The following is a 19,008-nucleotide window of genomic DNA, read 5'->3' on the forward strand; positions in this document are numbered from 1 at the left end:
AGGTGTGAGAAGCTGGCAGAAACTATCTGGCAGAACAGGCAGCAGATTCGGAGGGCTGAGCACCTGAGACAACAGCTGCCCATCCCCGGCCCCATCGAAGAACTCCTCAATGAGCTCAACAGTACCATCACAGATATCATCTCCGCTTTGGTCACCAGGTGTGTTCTCATGAGGTTCATCTTCTAACAACTCCAGTACTGAAAAGCTCTTTGGAAGTAGTAGATCTGTTGGTTGAGAACCCCTGCTGTGCGGCAGTCTGTGTTGTCCCTTTGCGAGCAAGTCTTACTTCCATTGACTCATTGATGTTGGTGGTCTACAGAATAAACAATATTTTATCTATTACTAAAATTAAATTACCCAGGTACTAGTTTACTAATGATTGAATTCACGTGAGTTAGGCTACGGCACGTGATTGAAGAGTTCCTTTGGCAAATGTCCACCAGCGTTTAAGTCTGCTAAAAGTTATGTGACTACATTTAAGGTTTGGTTGATCTAAATCCAGAAGAGGATGGTTGTGTTGAGGGTTAAAGAATTCAACAGTGTAACCAACAAATGTAACCGTATATCACTTCATTTAACATTTCAAGTTGAAATTCCAGTGCTGAACTCGTTTAGGTACATCTTCTTTGGTCCCAGAGGCACATCTGCATTTGCCATTCAGCATCGCTGAACAGGAAGTCTTAAAAAAAAAATTTGACAGACCACTCCCACTTTCATCCTGCTGGAGCCAATCATACATTGAGAAGTCAAGTCACTGTTGCTGTGATTTCTGACTAGGCACGGACAATCCTGCAGTTATCATGCACAAGATAAACACAAGTTTGGTCTCCTCGAAAGCTCCTCAATTCCCCAGAAGCCCAGAATGGCTGGTACATGAAGTGGGCTGTTTTCTCATCCTGACTCAGTCTAGTTGCGATCCAGATTGCCGGCAGGCTCTTAACATGACGCATCATTCACAAACATGAAAATTAGACGGCAGTGCGTCTTAAGAGCAGAATAATAATGTAAGAGGGTCTTGTTAAACATGTTGGTTGTTCTCAAGTCCGCTGAGGCAGTTTGTGGAATATTCTCTGGAATCAAACTCATATTTTGCATTTCACTCGAATGCAAATTGAACGCGTGTGTACTAAAAATCTAGTAAAGCATTTTCATCATGAAAACATTTATAGTCTTGTTTTTATTATTAGAATTGCACTATGAACAACCTGTGTTTAGTTTTGCAGCCTTTCATCCCTTATTTAGAAGTCAACCATTATCGAAACCGGTTTCATTTAAAATGTTGTTTAGGAATGCATGCAGATAATCCATCATGGCTGCAATTGATGTGATGAATGCTCCTCCTGGTTGAAGATCTTTTTTATGCTCCACAAGTGGTTGAAACTTAAGGACACTTCAAGAGTTTCTTGAAGATATTACTATTTTTTTATTTTTATTTTTACATATTTTAGTTACATTCAGTAGATGCTGAAATGGGAAGAATAAAGAGAATCAGCTTTATTGCTGGGGACAGTTTCCACATTACAAGGAATTTGTCTTGGTATAATAGATGCAAAGCACACAAATAATGTAGGAGTTGCAAAAAACAGTTGTCAGTTGTCATTTATTTACTCTTAAACTGAGTCTCCAAGCTCCAAGAAATATGTTGTGTCATTCAGTCTAACTCTGCTTTTGCCTCCACAGCACCTTCATCATCGAGAAACAGCCACCACAGGTTCTGAAGACCCAGACCAAGTTTGCAGCCACAGTGCGCCTCCTAGTCGGGGGGAAGTTAAACGTGCACATGAACCCTCCACAGGTCAAGGCCACCATCATTAGTGAACAACAAGCCAAGGCCCTCTTGAAGAACGAGAACACAAGAAAGTAAGTCTTAATTTTTCTAGGCGAGATTGACAATCCAGGTTTTGATATATTTATTTTTAAGGTTTTGACTGGCCACATGATAACATCACTTGTGGAAACATGTCAACTTTTTCCTTGTACTGCAGCGAAAATCTTTGCTGAATATATTATTTGAAATACATCCACACTTCATTATCCCCACTCCCTTGAGAGGGAACATTACTCTGAGCTCCCATGGATCCATTAAGATGAGGGAGCTATAGGTTTTCTGCAGCAGCGACTGGATCCCTGGATGAACTCTGGCATTGTGTGTTTCCAGACTTCACCACAGAGTCGAGGCTGGAACTCCAACAATGCCACAGAGGAATCTATAGAGTGGATGCAGAATCCACATTTAGCCTCATTCCACATTCTTCCTGGCTAATAGCAACCTTCCGAGACTGCTGGTCAGCCAGGGAACTCGCGGTTCTATTGGTGACCACTTAAAACAAAGAAGTATAATTATAATTTGTGTGTGATCTGGATAAGCATCATATTACATATACACACATCAGTAGAGGACAGCATATGACCAGTAAGTGGCTGCTGTTGGACTAAAGAAATGAAATGCTAAATTTGTTAGCACTAGCTTGGGGTGAAAATCTTAATTTTTGTGTTGATTTGGGGAATGGACTGTCAGAAAGCAAAAGATCTTCATCCTTGAAAGGGTCAACATTGAACAACTCACTCTCAAAGCTGCATAAGGTAACTTTTTTATAATTAATCTCAACTTATTTTGCTATGAGTTTAAGACGTGGCCTCAGGAAGTTGGAAGTGTCACCAGTATTAACGTGGTAGTGATTTCCTGAGAAGTGTGACACACAATATCTGCCAAATTCGTTCTGCAATTTTGAAACAATAATTTTGTATGTTCTCATGAAGTCTTCATTCATGAAAATGATTTTCCTGGTGTCTAACTAAGGCCAGTTCATAAACTAATATCAAAAACAGTTGAATATTTAACTCTACTACGATAACTAAAGGCAACAAATCCACTTTCATAAAACGGAACAAAAAACGTTAAGAATACAGCTGAAAAGATTAGTCACGCCGATAATTGCCGTGGGAATAAAATATGTATTGCTGCTGATCCAATCAGCCAGCTGTCCTCACGAGGATGAGGTGTGGACCCGTGCTCCTTCATGCTGCTGCAGTGACTCTCGCTTGGCATGTGAAGAGTCCACTTATTATAACTTCATGGTCCAGTCATGGGTCTGGTTGGGCTTGACCCTCCTCTTACTTGATGAACTGGCACGAGCTTGTTAAGTCTAATATCATCCCTCGCACCTTAAACTAATTTGTATGACACCTAATCTGTTCTTTCTTTTTTTCCCCTCATTTGGCCACAGAGATGATGGACAGGATAGTCATTCATCTTTCAGTCTAGCAGAAAAGGAGAATGGACATCATGTTGCACGTAGTCAAGCAACAAACAGTTCAGCTGACTGACTGACTGCTTGATCCTTTCCCTCAGTGACAGCAGTGGAGAGATTCTCAACAACAACTGTGTGATGGAGTACCACCAGACGACAGGCACTCTCAGTGCTCACTTCAGGAACATGGTGAGTGAAGCCTCACGGACAAAACAAGCAGATGAGTTTAGCGTTGGTTCACAGAGTCGACAGGAAGTTAAGTGGCCATCTATAAACTATTGTGTCCTTCTCACTGCAGAGAGTGCCTGAAAAATTATCTTTAAGCATTCAGCACATCTGCATATTTCAACCTAGCCTCCTGTTCTCCATCTCTCTGCCTCAGTGCACATTACTAATTGACTACACTGAGTGAAATACCTCAAATAACCTAGAGAACATCTCAACCAGTCAAAGACACAAGTTGCCTTTCAGAATGCAGTTGCTGGGAACAGTATCTACCCGGGTTAGGGTTAACACTTTGTTTAAAAGTTGAGTTGTAGAGCTGCATCCAGGGTTAGCGTGCAGTATTAGGTATTATGTTCTAAAACAGGTTGTGTGGATCAGTGTGAGGCATCGGTCGAGCAACATCACATGCAGTGTTAGCAACAATTCCCTGTGGCGTCGTTGGATTATTTACAGCCCTGTGATGTGAGTCAGAGTGCAGCATACATGCATGTATTACAGAGTATGACGACAAGTGAACTGCCAGTCTGGTTGCATAAGCAGCATGTCAAATGTACAACAGTCCCCTCATTCTCCCATGTCACCTCTCACGTAGTCTTTGAAGAGGATTAAGCGATCGGACAGGAGAGGAGCCGAATCTGTCACAGAGGAGAAGTTCACAATCCTGTTCGAGTCCCAGTTTAGTGTTGGAGGCAATGAGCTTGTCTTTCAAGTCAAGGTAAGAGGAAGTGGGCAGGTGAGGTAGAGGAAAAGAGTGAGTAGTTGCTGAATGTTTTGATCTGTTATTCTCACCTCTCTCTGGACAGACGTTGTCACTTCCTGTAGTGGTAATAGTTCACGGTAGCCAAGACAATAACGCTACAGCGACTGTGTTGTGGGACAACGCGTTTGCAGAGCCGGTAAGTAAATGTTTGTTTGTACGTGTTCCGATGTGATTTAAAGATAGATTACCTTTCTTTTTAACTCTTTTGGTAAGCACTTTACATTTACCTAAACTCTGACATTATAGTTAGGTACGGTGGTGCAGTGGTCAGCACTGTCGCCTCACAGCAAGAAGGTTCCGGGTTCAAGCCCCGGCTGGAGTACAGGATCTTTCTGTGTGAGTCTCCATGTTCTCCCTGTTCCTGTGTGGGTTCTCTCTGGTACTCCAGCTTCCTCCCACAGTCCAAAGACATCAAGAGGGGACGAGGCTGATTGATACTCTAAATTGACCGTAGGTGTGGCTGTGAGTGTGAATGGTTGTCTGTCTCTATGTGTTGGTCCTGCAATTGACTGGCGACCCGTCCAGGGTGAACCCCGCCTCTCACCAGAAGGCTGCTGGGATAGGCTCCACCCCCCCCCCCCCCCCCACCACCACCCTTAACAGGATAAGTGGTAGAAAATGGATGGATGGAGAGATGGATGAAATTCCAGTTAATGTTGCAGTTTCTCTAGGTTTTTAATGTTGTAGCTGCATAATATCCGGAATCATTCGAAAGTGAAGCACTAAAGGCAGATCGAGCTCAGACTGTCTTTATTTTCGCTCTTTTTGTTCAATTTTTTTCTCACTGTTTACAGCTCTCACAGCAAAGCAGGTACGATCTCTTAACTCTGACTGAAATGTGTGGTAATGTTGAGCCCAGGGAAGCTAATCAAACCTTGAGTATTTCGGCCAACCAAAACTTAAGAAATAGCCCCAAAACCGCTGCTAGGCAGGAGTAGAATAAACAACAAGAATGGCAAAGATGATCCACTGTGGCTGACACATCTGTCAGGAAGCTAACGGAGTTGTTGCCAGTTGTTCTGTCAACACATCCAAGTAATATGCGGATTATTTGCCACATTGGCCCCTTGACATTCCGTGAAGGGAAACTGGCAGTAAAATCTTTTTTTTTTCTTTTTTTTTTTTAAGTCTTTCACCTCCTACTGGAGCAACAATCGCTGTATGCACTCATCACGGGCCCCATTCCAACTTTGAGGAAATTAACCAGTCTTCAAACATGGTGGGGGTTGTTCATCCAAACATTACAAGGGCCAGAATACTTCAATGCCAGCCTCTGTCTTGGGTGCCATACCCAATCAAGAATATGCGGTTAAGAGACAGCGTTCACCTCCGAGAGATTTTGTCCTCATCTGACCTCCTAGTCCACATCACTCATAACATTCAGAGGGTTTCTCAACCTCCTCCCTCACCAATCATGGAGTTAGTTGAAGCTTTCTTTTCATCGGGCTGTGAAACACATGAGAGACATCTGGCTCAGCCTGGTATCACTCTGCTGTTGTAGTAAGAAGAGGAAGATCTGGTTCATTCGTGTTTCTGTGAGCTAGTCCTAATTATTGTAGGCGGAGCTAAGTTCAGGATGCAGCAGTGGTGCCATTGCAAGATAAAATCAGGTGGGGAAACTACATCCCTAATTAACAACAAATGTTCTTCAGTTTTCCAGAACCTCCTCTTCTGTTATGTAGCTCTCATTGGCTAACAGGATTAAGTTATTGGATTTTCAAGCAACACCTGGCTTTGCAAAACCACATATTTACTACCTCTGCCAAGGAGGTCATATTTTTGGTGGTATTTGTGTGTGTGTGTGTGTGTGTGTGTGTGTGTGTGTGTGTGTGTGTGTGTGTGTGTTTTATAGCTGGATTACGCAAAAAAAATCTATGACAGATCTCACTAAACATGATGAAGGTGTGTTGTATTGGCCAAAGAACAACCAATCACCCAAAAAAGATAGATGTCATAGCGCCACCTATGGTTGCAACGGGAAAAGACGCGTTTTTGTTTTTACACTTTGCCCTTTAAATGAACTTGCAATCAATGGTTTTGTTCTGAAATCAATGTTTTGATGATGAAAACAAGTTTCCAGTTTTCTGTTGCTGCTTGACTTGCATTGATGAAGCTCACCCTGCTGTCTCTCTTGTGTCAACAGGGACGGGTGCCTTTCGTTGTGCCAGATAAGGTGCTTTGGCCTCAGCTGTGTGAGGCCATCAACATGAAGTACAAGGCTGAGGTGCAGAGCAACAGAGGCCTTTCTGACGAGAATCTGGTCTTCCTGGCTCAAAAAGCCTTCAGCAGTTCCAGCAGCTGCCTCGAAGACGACCGCAACATGACGATGACTTGGTCACAGTTTAACAGGGTCAGTTGGTGTCCTTGTTATCCTGTCATTCTGTCTCTCTATACTCTATGAATGTCAACACACAGCTGCTATAATGAGCATAACAATGACCTCTTATCACAAGTAAATATATAATTTATGACGTCGCTCTTAAAGACGGAATTTCCTTCTTTGCATTTCTAAATTGCCCCTCTGGCCAGTTGTTGAATGCCATTTCAGCCGAATGCTTGTTCCCCATGGAGTGATTTACTGTTGGTTATTCATACATAGAAATATTTCTTGCTCCATTTGCAGTGTCCCCACAGCCCTATTCTGCAGTCTAGTTGAGTGAGAAAACCTCATTGGTAGCCTGGTCTTCCTCTTAATGGGCCTGTTTGTCCACACAGTGAAAGGCTGGAGGCCTCATTTTCTGGCTCAAAGCAGCTGGCAATGGCTGAGAACGCACTCACATTCAGCACACACCATCAGTTTCATTAGATTACAGGAACATCAAGTTTCAGTCGCTTCACAGCGCGTGCGTACCTGTGTGTGTGTGTGTGTGTGTGTGTGTGTGTGTCAGTCAGTGTGTGTATTGGCTACACATGTATGTATCACACAAAGCTTTTTCCCTCTTGGTTGCACAGAGCGTACACACACATTTGGTTAAATATATATCATGATAAACAGGCCTGCACGGGCATGAGGGAATTTGAATCCTTTTAAAATATGTACCCGTCTGTTTTAATGCAGTGTTGTTTTTTTCTAAAACTTTTTTTTTTTCCTCCAAAAAAACCCCATTTCCTCGACAGGAAAGCTTGCCAGGGAGGAACTTCACATTTTGGCAGTGGTTTGATGGTGTGATGGAACTCACAAAAAAGCATCTTAAACCACACTGGAATGATGGGTAAGGAAACTCTAGATAGTCTCAAGATTTATCTGACTGTTGAGGAAGAAATGGAAAAAAAAACACCCGCCTTTTTTTCTCATTTGACAGCTAGACTACTTGTTCTGTAAAACTAAATGCTTTCCAATGTTGTCAGTCTTGATAAGTCAGGCGATGGTTCTCTTTCATGATTTTCCATGGCAACCTGAAGACCTGATCTGCTGCCTCAAGTAAACTAGGGCTGAAATGGAGGAGAGTGGTGAGAGAAAACACATCACAGTTCAGTGTTTCTCCCTTGTCTTCTCAGGGCCATTTTAGGATTTGTTAACAAGCAGCAGGCTCAGGATATGCTGATGTCCAAACCCAACGGTACCTTTCTCCTGCGCTTTAGTGACTCTGAGATTGGAGGAATTACAATTGCATGGGTGGCAGAAAATCCCAACAAAGCAGGTATGATATGGAAATTCATTCTCTTACTCATTTCAATCAGCAAAATATTGATGAGCCCAAACATTTCTATGGTCAATATGAGCTTGAAGAGGAACTTCAGGTTTTGTTTTGTTTTTCAACCTGAACACCATTTTCTTAACTTTTTTTTTAGTAAAAGTGAGCAATGGTCCTTTCTGGAACTGCTCCAGTGTGAGCAATGGCCCAGCTTCCATTCATTCATTCATTCATTTTTGTTAGCCACAGATCTTATTTTTTCCCTCAATAATCTAAAATCCAGTGTAGGGACTATTTATGCAAATGTTCGGACTTGGAGTCGGGACGAGCGCTGACTTTCGTTCTCTTCACAGCTGAAGACTGTTTTATTCACTCCATGTCATTAAAGTGCATTAATTGTCAGCATCAAAAGTCATTCGCAAAAGAAGAACTCCACAATAAAGTGCACTTACTCTGCGCGATGTGGAGGAATTTTGTGTGGTGAAGGAATTCGTCAGACACAAGAAACAGGCTGGAGACTCAGAGACGGCTTACACAGGACCGCTTTACTGGACGTCCATGTCAGATGTACAAGGTTCGCTGTGGGATGAGGTTGAGTCAGCTCCTCCTGAACATCTGTGTCTGACCCCTGGTAAACAGTCATACTTATCATGTCGGGCACTCCCAGTAATACAGAATGAGAACATTCTGCACAGATGTGACCTTCACGTAGTCTAAACACAGCTACGCATCGAGACGACGCTGGCGCCGCGAGTGTCAGCTTCGCGAACAGTAAGTGTTCTAACTATGAATTTACGATGATGAAAAGACACCACAGGTTCACTTCCGACCCAGGTCAAGGCCCTGGGGTCAGACCAGGGATTAATCATATTGATGAATTCGAAGGATGAGATACAAGAGAGGTAAAACAAAGGATAGCGACTCAAATTCCTTATCAAGCGATATTTCAAATTTTCTGCTTTTCCACTCCATTTTTCTTCATGCAGATTCAAAATACACACAAAAAAAGACAGATTGAAATGAAACTATTGTGTGACCGGCTTTTTGTTCACTCACCTCTCCACTTTGCCATGTAGGTTAGTTAGTATTCAGGTAACTTTAGACCTGATACCTGTTCTCTGTGAAATTGAAAATGTTGTGGGGAAACACAGAATACAATAATATTGATGATGTTGTGGTTGTGTGTTTCTCCAGGGGAGAGAATGGTCTGGAACCTCATGCCCTACACAACCAAAGACTTTTCCATTCGTTCTCTGGCTGACCGCATCAGCGATCTCAATCACCTCCTGTTCCTCTACCCTGACAGGCCCAAGGATGACGTTTTCTCCAAATATTACACCCCACCACTCTGTAAGCAACCTCCTTGCTTTTACAGGCTACTGTTTATTTCAGAGCTTCATATCACAGCTGCTTATCCTGCCCAGGGAACAGATGTCTCCGTTGTTGATCCATGATTCTTTTGTGCTGTGCTTGTTTGTTTTAAAGCTAAAGCGGTGGATGGCTACGTGAAGCCGCAGATCAAACAAGTGGTGCCTGAGTACGTATCCAACTTCCTCTCCCACTCCACCTCCTCCTCCTCCTCTTCACACCAGCTTCTCCTGTGTGACAACATTTAGAGTTAATCACTAAATATTGGACCCTGAATTCAGATCAGCAATTAGTTAGCTGTTACAGTTGGAGGAGGCCAATTAAGAGTAGCTAGGGTTCCTGAGCGAGCTTCTCCTCTGCTCATCATTAGAGTTAGGCTTGTTAGTCAGAAGCCCCCGCTCCCTGCCTGTCTCGGTGGTTGGCTCGCCCGCTGTACAGGGTACAGCCATAATGATGGAGTGGGGCCTGGAAAACATGCTGTGGATAGTTGCTTAGGCAACTGCTGAACATAGACTCATATGCTTTTGTTGTGCATGTGTGTGTGTGTGTGTGTGTGTGTGTGTGTGTGTGTGTGTGCGTGCGTGTGTGCGTGCTTGCATGCGTGTGTGTGCGTGCGTGTGTGCGTGCTTGCATGCGTGTGTGTGCGTGCGTGCGTGCGTGCGTGTGCGTGCGTGTGTATGTGTGTGCTGCTGATCCTCTACAGGTTTGCTACAGCCAATCCAGACCCAGCAAGTGGGAACCCAACCTATATGGATCACGGCGCTTCTCCAGCACCTGTCAGTCACCCTCACACCTATGGCATATACCCACCAATGTGAGTCAACAAGCCATTCAAACATGAATGGTGTGTGTGTGTGTGTGTGTGTGTGTGTGTGTGTGTGTGTGTGTGTGTTTGTGTGTGTGTGTGTGTGTGTGTGTGACAGAGAGATAGAGAGAGTGAGAGAGATATGAGTGTGTTCCTGCTGGCTAGTCTGAATGTGGGCATATTCTCTCTCTCTTGCTCTCTCTGTCTCTCTCTCTCTGACCTGTGACAGGAGTGACTCCATGTTGGATCCAGATGGAGACTTTGACCTGGACGACACCATGGATGTGGCGAGGCACGTAGAGGAACTCCTCCGACGGCCTGTCGAGAGCCATTGGGGCGGCCAGCAGTCCTGACCCTTGACTCTTTAACCCCTGTGACAACACCAAATGAACCCTGCCTCTCAACTTGCCCCACCCACATTGACATTTCTCATGGTTTAATTCCATTCTCGTCTTTTTTTCAGATAGCTAATAATAATGTGAAATGTTAATAATGGTTGTGATTTTATTTTTTCTTCTCAGCATGAGGGCATGCATGTCTGTGACTTCTTTTAGGTTTTTTTTTGTGTCCATAAGTGTATGTAAAACAGACTTAGGTATAATGCAAACCCTACAGTGTTACAGTATTGTGAAAAAGAAATGAAAACATGTTCATTCACATTGTGCATGCATTTCCATTAGATTTAAAAAAGAAAAGAAACATATGCTACTGTATGAAGTCATTTTAATAGTCAAATGTTTTTATTTTGTTACATTTTCTTCTTTGTAAATGGATTGTCAGTATTTTGATAGTGACATTGATCTTGCCCTTTGACAAAAAACTGAAACTTTAACAGAGTTTTGCTTTTACTCTCTAACTTGACATTGCTCCTCAGATTTGCTCACATCCATGTACACTAACCCAAAAGCAGTTTTGCTCTCTGACAACTGCCAGCGTGCGCACACGCACACACGCGCACACACAGACACACACACACACTTCTGCACACAAAGTCCAGATTTGTTCCATATCGTAGCAGGGTGGTTTATGCTCCTTCCTCACTCTCACAGGGCTATTTTCTCCTCTGTTTGTACACAGAAATGCAAATTGAAAAGCATTTACCCAGCGCTGCCTGCTTGTCCTCTCAGGTCCCTTGGTTCCCCTTATCAATGCTACCTCGCGTTATTCTGTAGTTCTCGCTTCCCTTTGCGCTGTAGGTACGGTCATCACCAGTGAGACTCTTTGCTCTGCTGTCGGCTGTTTTATGCTTGAAATCTCTGACCTGTCCAGCCCTCAAGCTCCGAAGTGTCAAATACTTGAGGCTGTGCTTTTCTATCCATCCTATCTGTCCACTTGTCCACAAGACTGCAGCTTACCCGGCACGCTCTTGTCTCTGTGTATGACCACACCAGCAGCTGATGGTGCAAGGTTTAGATTGTTACTCGCAGGCTTTGCATGCCTGCAGCAACCCACCAGCCGCTGGGCCACTTTTAGAAACTCAAGGCGATGCAGTCATTTGTTTTCATCACGCGTCTTCTGTGCTACGTCTAAACAAACATCAGTCCAAATTATTGAGACAATTACACGATTCCTTTCTGTGACACACACACACACACACACACACACACAAAATGCTGAATAGAAACCATGTCATGGACACAGCCTTGCACCTCAGGAATGAATCGCTTTGCTTAGCTGATGTATATGCCAAAAAAAGAAAATGATTTATGTATACAGAATATATGAATTTATTTTCTCTATCATAATTCTATTTTATTATGGTTTCTCTGGCACTCCCCCCACTGAATGTAACCCCCCCCCTCCCCTCCCCTTGCATGACGTAGTTCAGGACTTGGTTATACCTCCGAAGATTCAAGTCACCTAAAGTTGAAAAGGACAGAGAGAAACTGTAAATCAGGGTTTCTCTAATGTACTCTTGTGTTTGTCCAACACTCATAACAGTATTTAAAAGATTCCCTCGTCTCTCGAATCATTTTTGTATTTTCTGCTCTTTTTCTTTTTTTTGAAATCTCAAGCAACATCAGCAGTCTTGTGATATATCCTTCATTTCCATTACTCTCATATTTTTGAGCTTCGTTCCACTGTGTTTCTCGATGACGGTGTGATGTTCGATGTATGTACCATGTTTGTGGTTGTTTGGGTTTATCACTTGGAATTTTTTTCCAAGAGAAAAATCTGTTGAGTTGAAAAGAAGAAAATAAAGTTTTATAAATAATTTTAACTCTGCTTGTAGAAGTACAGAAAATCTTGATGTCACTTACATAATAAATGCGTTTTGTTTTTTTTCATGTGTGCAGTCACCAGTATGAATTTAATCCTCAAACAGAAGAGTTGGCCTTCTTGGATTCAATTGGGAAATGCAAAGATAAATGTATGCATGTTAAATATCAGATTTACGCAGAATTAAGAGTAATATATAAAATAATTTTAATCCAATTATTCCAAGCAGATACAGTCCAGACTGCGTGCATAAAAAAAAAAGCTATTCACCAGCCTTTTGTTCCCTCCTGAGCTGTTATTGTGGAAACTGTATTAAAAAAAAAAAAAAACTAATAAAAAAAATGTGAAGAAAGACTATTTTAGCCTCTGACTGTGACCAGTTTATCATGTTGGTAAAGTTCATTAGGTGAAAGAAAGTAGATAAGAATCAGACAAAGTATTAGAATAAGGCTAAAGGACATGAGCGCAGTGCTTGGAATTAAGAACAATTAAATGAGGTAGAATGAAGACACGTCATCACACCTTGAACAATAAAGTGCAGAGTCTTCCTGTCGCGCCTCTCAAACAACTGTGACATCACGTTTCATACCATTTTAAGACAAAATGAGTATCAATTAGAACAATACATTTCTCTCAATAAGCAGAGAATATCAAATGCCTCTGTAAATTGTGTATAATTTCTTTTAAAAAAAATAACAGACTCAGAAAATGTAAAAGCAACTTTTTTTTAAAATGCGGTTCTCAAAAAATAAATTATTGAAATCACACTGCAAATAGTTTGCAAAAAATAATTTTCACCACAGAAAATTTATGACCAATCTCAATCCAGTTATTATAGACAAGCTCACTTCTGCCATCTGGTGGACAAAAGGAGAACTCGCGTGTTGGGAGCTGTTTCCTCTACAGCCTTAACACCTGGCTGGTGGGATGGTGCTGGGGAAGGTGACCAGACCATCGCAATTTCATGGGATTCAATCCAACAAAAAAAAAAATGGAACCGTAAATGTTTACTGCAAGAGGTTGAAATGATTGGTGGAATAATTGGAATCCCACCGCTGAAGTTGAAACATTTGTACTATTTCTCAAGCGTGCTTGACTGAATGCATGCAAGGGTCCATCTTAAAGGTTTTCTGCTGCAGGTTCTTCTGAGAACTGTTAGTGTGCAGGTCAGTAATCCGATGATAAAGGCTTCTGGAGGTCAGCGGTGTTACTTGGAAACGACCACCTGCTGAAGTGCTCTTCCACCTTGGTGGTGTTGTTCGACTCTTGCACTCGTGAAGGGAGTTGATTTATGGCAGCCGCTGCCAGCTAATATCATAAGGTCAGCTGAAATCATTAACATGTTTTCCAATTCAACACTGAAATGCGCTTTGATAAGAATTAATTGCAGATTTATCAGAGTAAATGAAATAAGTTGGGGGGGGGGGGGGAGCGCAGATGATTTCCCAGAAATTAAAAACTGTTTTTTTAATAGCCGTTAATTGTTTCTGAACAATTCTAAATCAATTTAAATTGATGTGTGGATGGCCCTGACTGTGTGTGTGTGTGTGTGTGTGTGTGTGTGTGTGTGTGTGTGTGTGCTAACAAACAACATGTGATCATAACTTTTTCATAATTCAGAGCCTCTTGTCTAATTTGAAGAGATGAGGGCCATAAATTGCTGCTGCAGAGTTCAACCTTACTCCACTTCTACTGTTGCATATCCTCTGGTTCTCATGAATCCTGGGATTTTTTTCACTTTTTATTTTTTTTAATAAGAGATGCAAACATTAAATTTGACGTCAGCCATCAGAGGTGCATTATAACAGTTTAATGGTGCTCTTTAAGACCGTAACAAACCTCTTTTTGTTGCGTAGCCGGACGTTCATCAGACATAGAGCTGGTCATTAAGTCAGACAGTAATTTCATTTAATGTTTTTCATGACAGCAAAGCTGTATTAAATCAAAATTAAAGCCTTTCTCCAACCTATCCTCATCTCTAGGCAACTGGTTCAATATTTTACGACCTTAGGGTGACACCAACATCTTAATACGAGTGAATTGTAATCACACTTTTCTCCGTCCAAGTATCCTGCTCATTGCTCAGAATGGAATCAAAATAACCACGTAATCATGTTGGTAAATGCCAGCATTTTATTTAATTATCGAATTTCTAACCTGGAGATTTAAAGACAAAAGTGGAGCAAAGATTGGGGTCTCACAGCCCTGGAAACAAATGCTTGGGTTGTAAATGTTGAACAGCTAAGCAATATCGCCACTAGATGGCAGTAAAAGTCCAGGAGATCAGAGAAGAAGCCTGGTCTTTGGAGGTTTTGGGAGATGAAATCTCATCTTTGACACAGTAAATGTTGTCAAATCGATTGAGAGCTACGAAGGTCACATTTGAATTGTATGTGTAAATGTATTGGTTTTTTTTTTTAACAACATGAGGGGAATGTATTCATACATTTGTTATGTCACCACCTTTATATTGGTTTCCAGCTTTAACACCCCTGGCATTATCTGAGACTGGGTAACCACATGTCCTTCCTAAATGCTAAAATATATCTTATTCATGTTGTATGTATGAAATCAATGTTTTGAGGAAACATTTATACAGCCTGCTTTATTTCCCTGATCAGTTATTTAGACAAATATGTATCATTAGGAGCAGATTTACATCCAGTATGCGTGTAATGTTACTTGCAAGGGAAATATAAGGTAACATCTCTATCGAGTCAAGAAATTGGGCCGTTAAAAGCTATTATAATTAATTCACTCATAATCCCGACACCAGAGCTCACAGATCAACTTTGAGTTGAGTTAGGTACAAAAAAATAAGATGTATTCTGACAATTAGAGTCTTTTTTGTTTTAATCATGCAGCCTTTTGAGTGCATTAATAGTCATTAAATATATCGAATCTTGCTTCCCTTTACTAAAAAAATGCAACCAACATCATGCAAAATGAGTTGTGTTTGTGTGTGAGTCCTTGTTCGTCGGGCAGTTTTGGGGTGACAGCAGGGCTCTCGTGTTCTACGGGCAACATTAAACCAGCTACATGAAACCTTTTAGGGAAGCTTTTGACTAATGCTTTCTGTTCCTGTTGGACTGATGATAGCGAGCACAGGAAGCGCAGTGGCAAATGTGAGGAGGACACACCCGCCGCTTCACCGCTGCCAGCATCAGGGACTTCCTTTATCAAAAACTGAATGTACATTTCACACACCTTCCATAAACGCTGAGGTTTCTTTGTCGTGTCCGACTTTGTACAAGAGAAACTCTCTGATGCCCCGTGGAAATGAGAATCACGGCGGTTATGTTGTGTTGTAATAACTCCTGGACCTTTCTCCCTCTCCTCCCAGCCTGCTGGGATTAGGAGACATGATCAATAGCTAGCTGTCATCAATACTGTAGCCTGGCCTCTGTTGATGGTCCCTGGGGGGGAGGGGGTAGCGGTTAGAGCCCTGAAGGTATGGCGATGGGGATCCATTGGTCTGAGCCTGACAGGCTCTGCAGCAGTAGGGAGCAGCGCCTAAGCGTACGCAGCCATGGCTGACATCCTGCCACAGGAAGCTATATTGCAAACCTCAATGGAAAACAACACTGGTGTGATATTTTTAAGTGCTGATGCCATTTCAGTGTGTGTTTCCCTGTTGTTTGTTTGTTTTTAAATTCTGAGTTCTTCTTTACCCTCAGATGATCAGGAAGCAGGCGCACAGTCAACACACACATGCACACACACACACACACACACACACATGCACGCTACATTTGCAGGTGTGTGTTTGGCTGTTGTCACATCCTGTGGACCCATGTTAAAGTTGAGTTCAGGGACTGATCGTCAGAGCCGCTTTCATATTCATGGGAGACAGCTGGGCCAGGCGGCGAGCTTTTAAAAGTAGAACTTTAGCTAAATAATTCCTGAGAATGCATAATACATGACCCGGGGAGATCACGGCGGGTTGGGGGGGGGGGGGGGGGTTGAGCAGAGAGTGCATGAGGGAGGAAGGAAGGTGGTGGTGGTGGTGGGGGCTGAGGGGGGGCATGAAAATCTACCTTGTCTGTTCTTTCAAGGACATCTACTGTCTCAGCCGACCACCAAGAATATTTTATTTTAATATCATTTATGTTTCCATCTTTTGGTTCGGTCTCTTAAGTTCTTCTTATTGACAAAAGTGATTAAGAGGATTTTTGTGTTTTGGCTGCAGGATGAGACCAACGTCTTGCTCTTGTGGGAACAGACACACCCTCCAGTAAGAACTTTAACATAGTTCCACACTGAGAAAATGCATGATATCCTGTATCACCAGTGTGTGTGTGTGTGTGTGTGTGTGTGTGTGTGTGTGTGTGTGTGTGCATGCGCACGTGTCCACGTGTGTGTGTATTTCCTAACTCAGCAGCATTTACACAAAGAACTGCCAAGGGGAACTGTAAGTTAATGTAAAACTAGGTGACGCAAGAGAACGTGTTTTCTATGTATTATATTGCACAAAGTAGTAAAAGTATTCATTAAAACTTCTAAAGTGCATGTCACAGTCCCATCTGGACAGAGCTGCATAGTTTTGGACTTTGTATCTTTGTGGACTCTTCTGTTTTTTAACTTTGCTCTGATTTTTTTTCCCCAGTTTTAGCCAGTTCCTGTTTTATTTTGAAATATACTCCCCTCCCGTGTTGAACGATGTATTACTTCCTGTCTTTGTTTGTTTCCCACCTTTTTGCATTTGAGTCCTCCACCTGTGTCTTGTCTGCCAATCAATCCTCGTCAGTCACAGCTCTGTTCCCATCTCACACACACACACACACACCTGTTTCTGTGTCATGAGTTGTGTTTGTGCTCTAGTTTGGCTTCCTGTGGGAGTCAGTGTGACATCATCTGCTTAGTTTACCTGTCTGTTTTTGTAAATTTTCTTTACTTTTCATCCTTGAGAACTCTTGACTTCCTCAACTTTGCCTGCATTTATTTGGGTCCTGCTTCCACTAAACCTTGCTGGTAAAAGTACACACTCACAAGATGTTTGTGTGTTCCAGTGCTCGGGAGCGTTCGGTCTTCTAACCGTTAACCTCCAAAGGTCATGTTAAACTGATGTTTTTCTGATTGGGCTCTCTTGAAGTAAGAGCTTCACATTTGAAAGAACATCTGGTTTTATTGAACAAAATCGAACCTGAAAGTATTTGATGGCTTCACATTGATACAGGGGAATAGAAAACACAGTATTTCCTCAGAAATGTGAGTACTTGTCATGCAGTATAGATTTCAGTGGTGGTTCTACTGTGACATTTTGGCTACTTCTCCACGAACGCACACAACCCATACCAAACAACCTAACCAACACACACACACACACACACACAAGGCCTTTAAAAAAAATACTTGGTACATCAGGTACTTTCAGAGGGTGAAGCCAAAGTTGCTGGGAAGTTTTCACATTAAGAGCTCATGAAACTTGTCTGACACTTACAAAAGTAGTGTTGTACAGTTTTCTACTGGAATCCTGGAGTTGTTCTTGTAGGTGCACTGCTGTCCCACAGGTGGTGCGCCCCCCCCCCCCGCCGGCCATGATCAGGTTATCTGACAACTCTGAGTCTGATAGTGACGGGAAGGTTTTGCTCTCATAATTCTGGTAAGATTTGATCATTCTGGTCTCTCTAGATCCCGTGACTTCCTCCATACGTGGTTGGATTTGGCTGTCTGGTGTGGGAGATTTGCATGGTGCCATTTTAAATGCATTTTCCACGTAGCTTAGCCTCAGTTTGATGGTGCTGTGGGTCGTTTATGGCAGATTTGATCCTAATGGTACATTTCCAGGTTGTTGTGTTTGTTCTGCTCGGTCATATCTGCTCTGCTTACATATCATGTTTGTTCTTAACTTGTGTGGCTGATTGTTCACCGCTCTATCTAATTTGGACTGCCTGTTCTTCTTCTAACCAAGAAGGCCTCGGGCATCAGTTGATCATGCAGGATCATCAACTCCCTCTAGATAACCAGTGCTTATCAATGCGCTCGCAGTCATCGGGGCATGAAAGCGTCAGGTTTCTTTGCGTTTACGGCTCAATCGCTTGACTGTGTGTCGTAAATCCATCTGGGAATCCAAAATTCACCTTGTAGGAGGAGAAGCGTATGACCACTGCGTTCTTAATTTGAGCAGATTACCATCACAGTGAGAAACTGGGGTGCCAGCCGACTTGAAAGGATGTTGCACAACCGCAGTCTTTCCATCAGACCCCTCTGAGTGACAGTGAAAGGGACTTATTCACTCTCTTCTCTGCCGGTTCTTCCTGGTGGTTGTCTTCCAATCAGTAAGAGGTGGGAGGGGGGGGTGGGTACATCTTTGATGAGGACGATACATGTGACCTGCTGGATTAGCTCTTTTAATCTTAATGTATGTCTAGCAAAGGCAATGTATATAAAATATTAACTCCTCTACAAAGGTGCTCCAGAGGCGGATACACAGAGCGCCTCATTATAGCAACGCTATTATTTGTCCCTTCTGGGCTCGTTTATGAGATGGATTTCCCTGGAACCACAGTTCAACACAAAGCTCCAGCAGGAGCCACGGGCAGGTGGCTCAACATCACCATACATGACCTCGCTGGAAACGGCTATCACTGATCCATCTGCAGCCAGAGTCACGTTGTTGCTGCTCTTCGAGATGTTGTTGGTTTTATATGCTGAAGATGATACATTTTACAGCATACGAGATTTTAAATGTTTGATAATGAGAGTGCCTTTTTTTTTCTTGCAGAGAGGAGTTAACCCTGCGCA

At 42.5% G+C, this 19,008-nt stretch overlaps 1 protein-coding gene across 2 annotated transcripts in view; it reads left to right on the plus strand.

Moving 5' to 3' along the window:
• Window positions 1-12,723, plus strand: part of stat5a (signal transducer and activator of transcription 5a) — a 60,846-nt gene extending 48,123 nt beyond the window's left edge. The window contains exons 8-19 of one of the 2 annotated variants that reach the window (XM_086185801.1): window positions 3-158; window positions 1,681-1,860; window positions 3,353-3,440; window positions 4,069-4,191; window positions 4,280-4,372; window positions 6,380-6,586; window positions 7,354-7,448; window positions 7,735-7,877; window positions 9,066-9,221; window positions 9,357-9,408; window positions 9,943-10,053; window positions 10,274-12,722. In XM_086185801.1, coding sequence (XP_086041927.1) covers window positions 3-158; window positions 1,681-1,860; window positions 3,353-3,440; window positions 4,069-4,191; window positions 4,280-4,372; window positions 6,380-6,586; window positions 7,354-7,448; window positions 7,735-7,877; window positions 9,066-9,221; window positions 9,357-9,408; window positions 9,943-10,053; window positions 10,274-10,397 — 1,528 coding nt within the window. In that variant the 3' untranslated portion in view covers window positions 10,398-12,722. Of the gene's footprint in view, window positions 1-2; window positions 159-1,680; window positions 1,861-3,352; window positions 3,441-4,068; window positions 4,192-4,279; window positions 4,373-6,379; window positions 6,587-7,353; window positions 7,449-7,734; window positions 7,878-9,065; window positions 9,222-9,356; window positions 9,409-9,942; window positions 10,054-10,273 lie in introns of both variants that reach the window. The other variant, XM_086185802.1, reaches the window with a different exon arrangement.
• Window positions 12,724-19,008: the final 6,285 nt, after the last annotated feature.

The sequence above is a fragment of the Aulostomus chinensis genome, chromosome 18, assembly GCF_037954235.1.
Source record: "Aulostomus chinensis isolate RoL2024-O1b breed Wild chromosome 18, RoL_Achi_v1.0, whole genome shotgun sequence".
NCBI classification, from domain to species: Eukaryota; Metazoa; Chordata; class Actinopteri; order Syngnathiformes; family Aulostomidae; genus Aulostomus; species Aulostomus chinensis.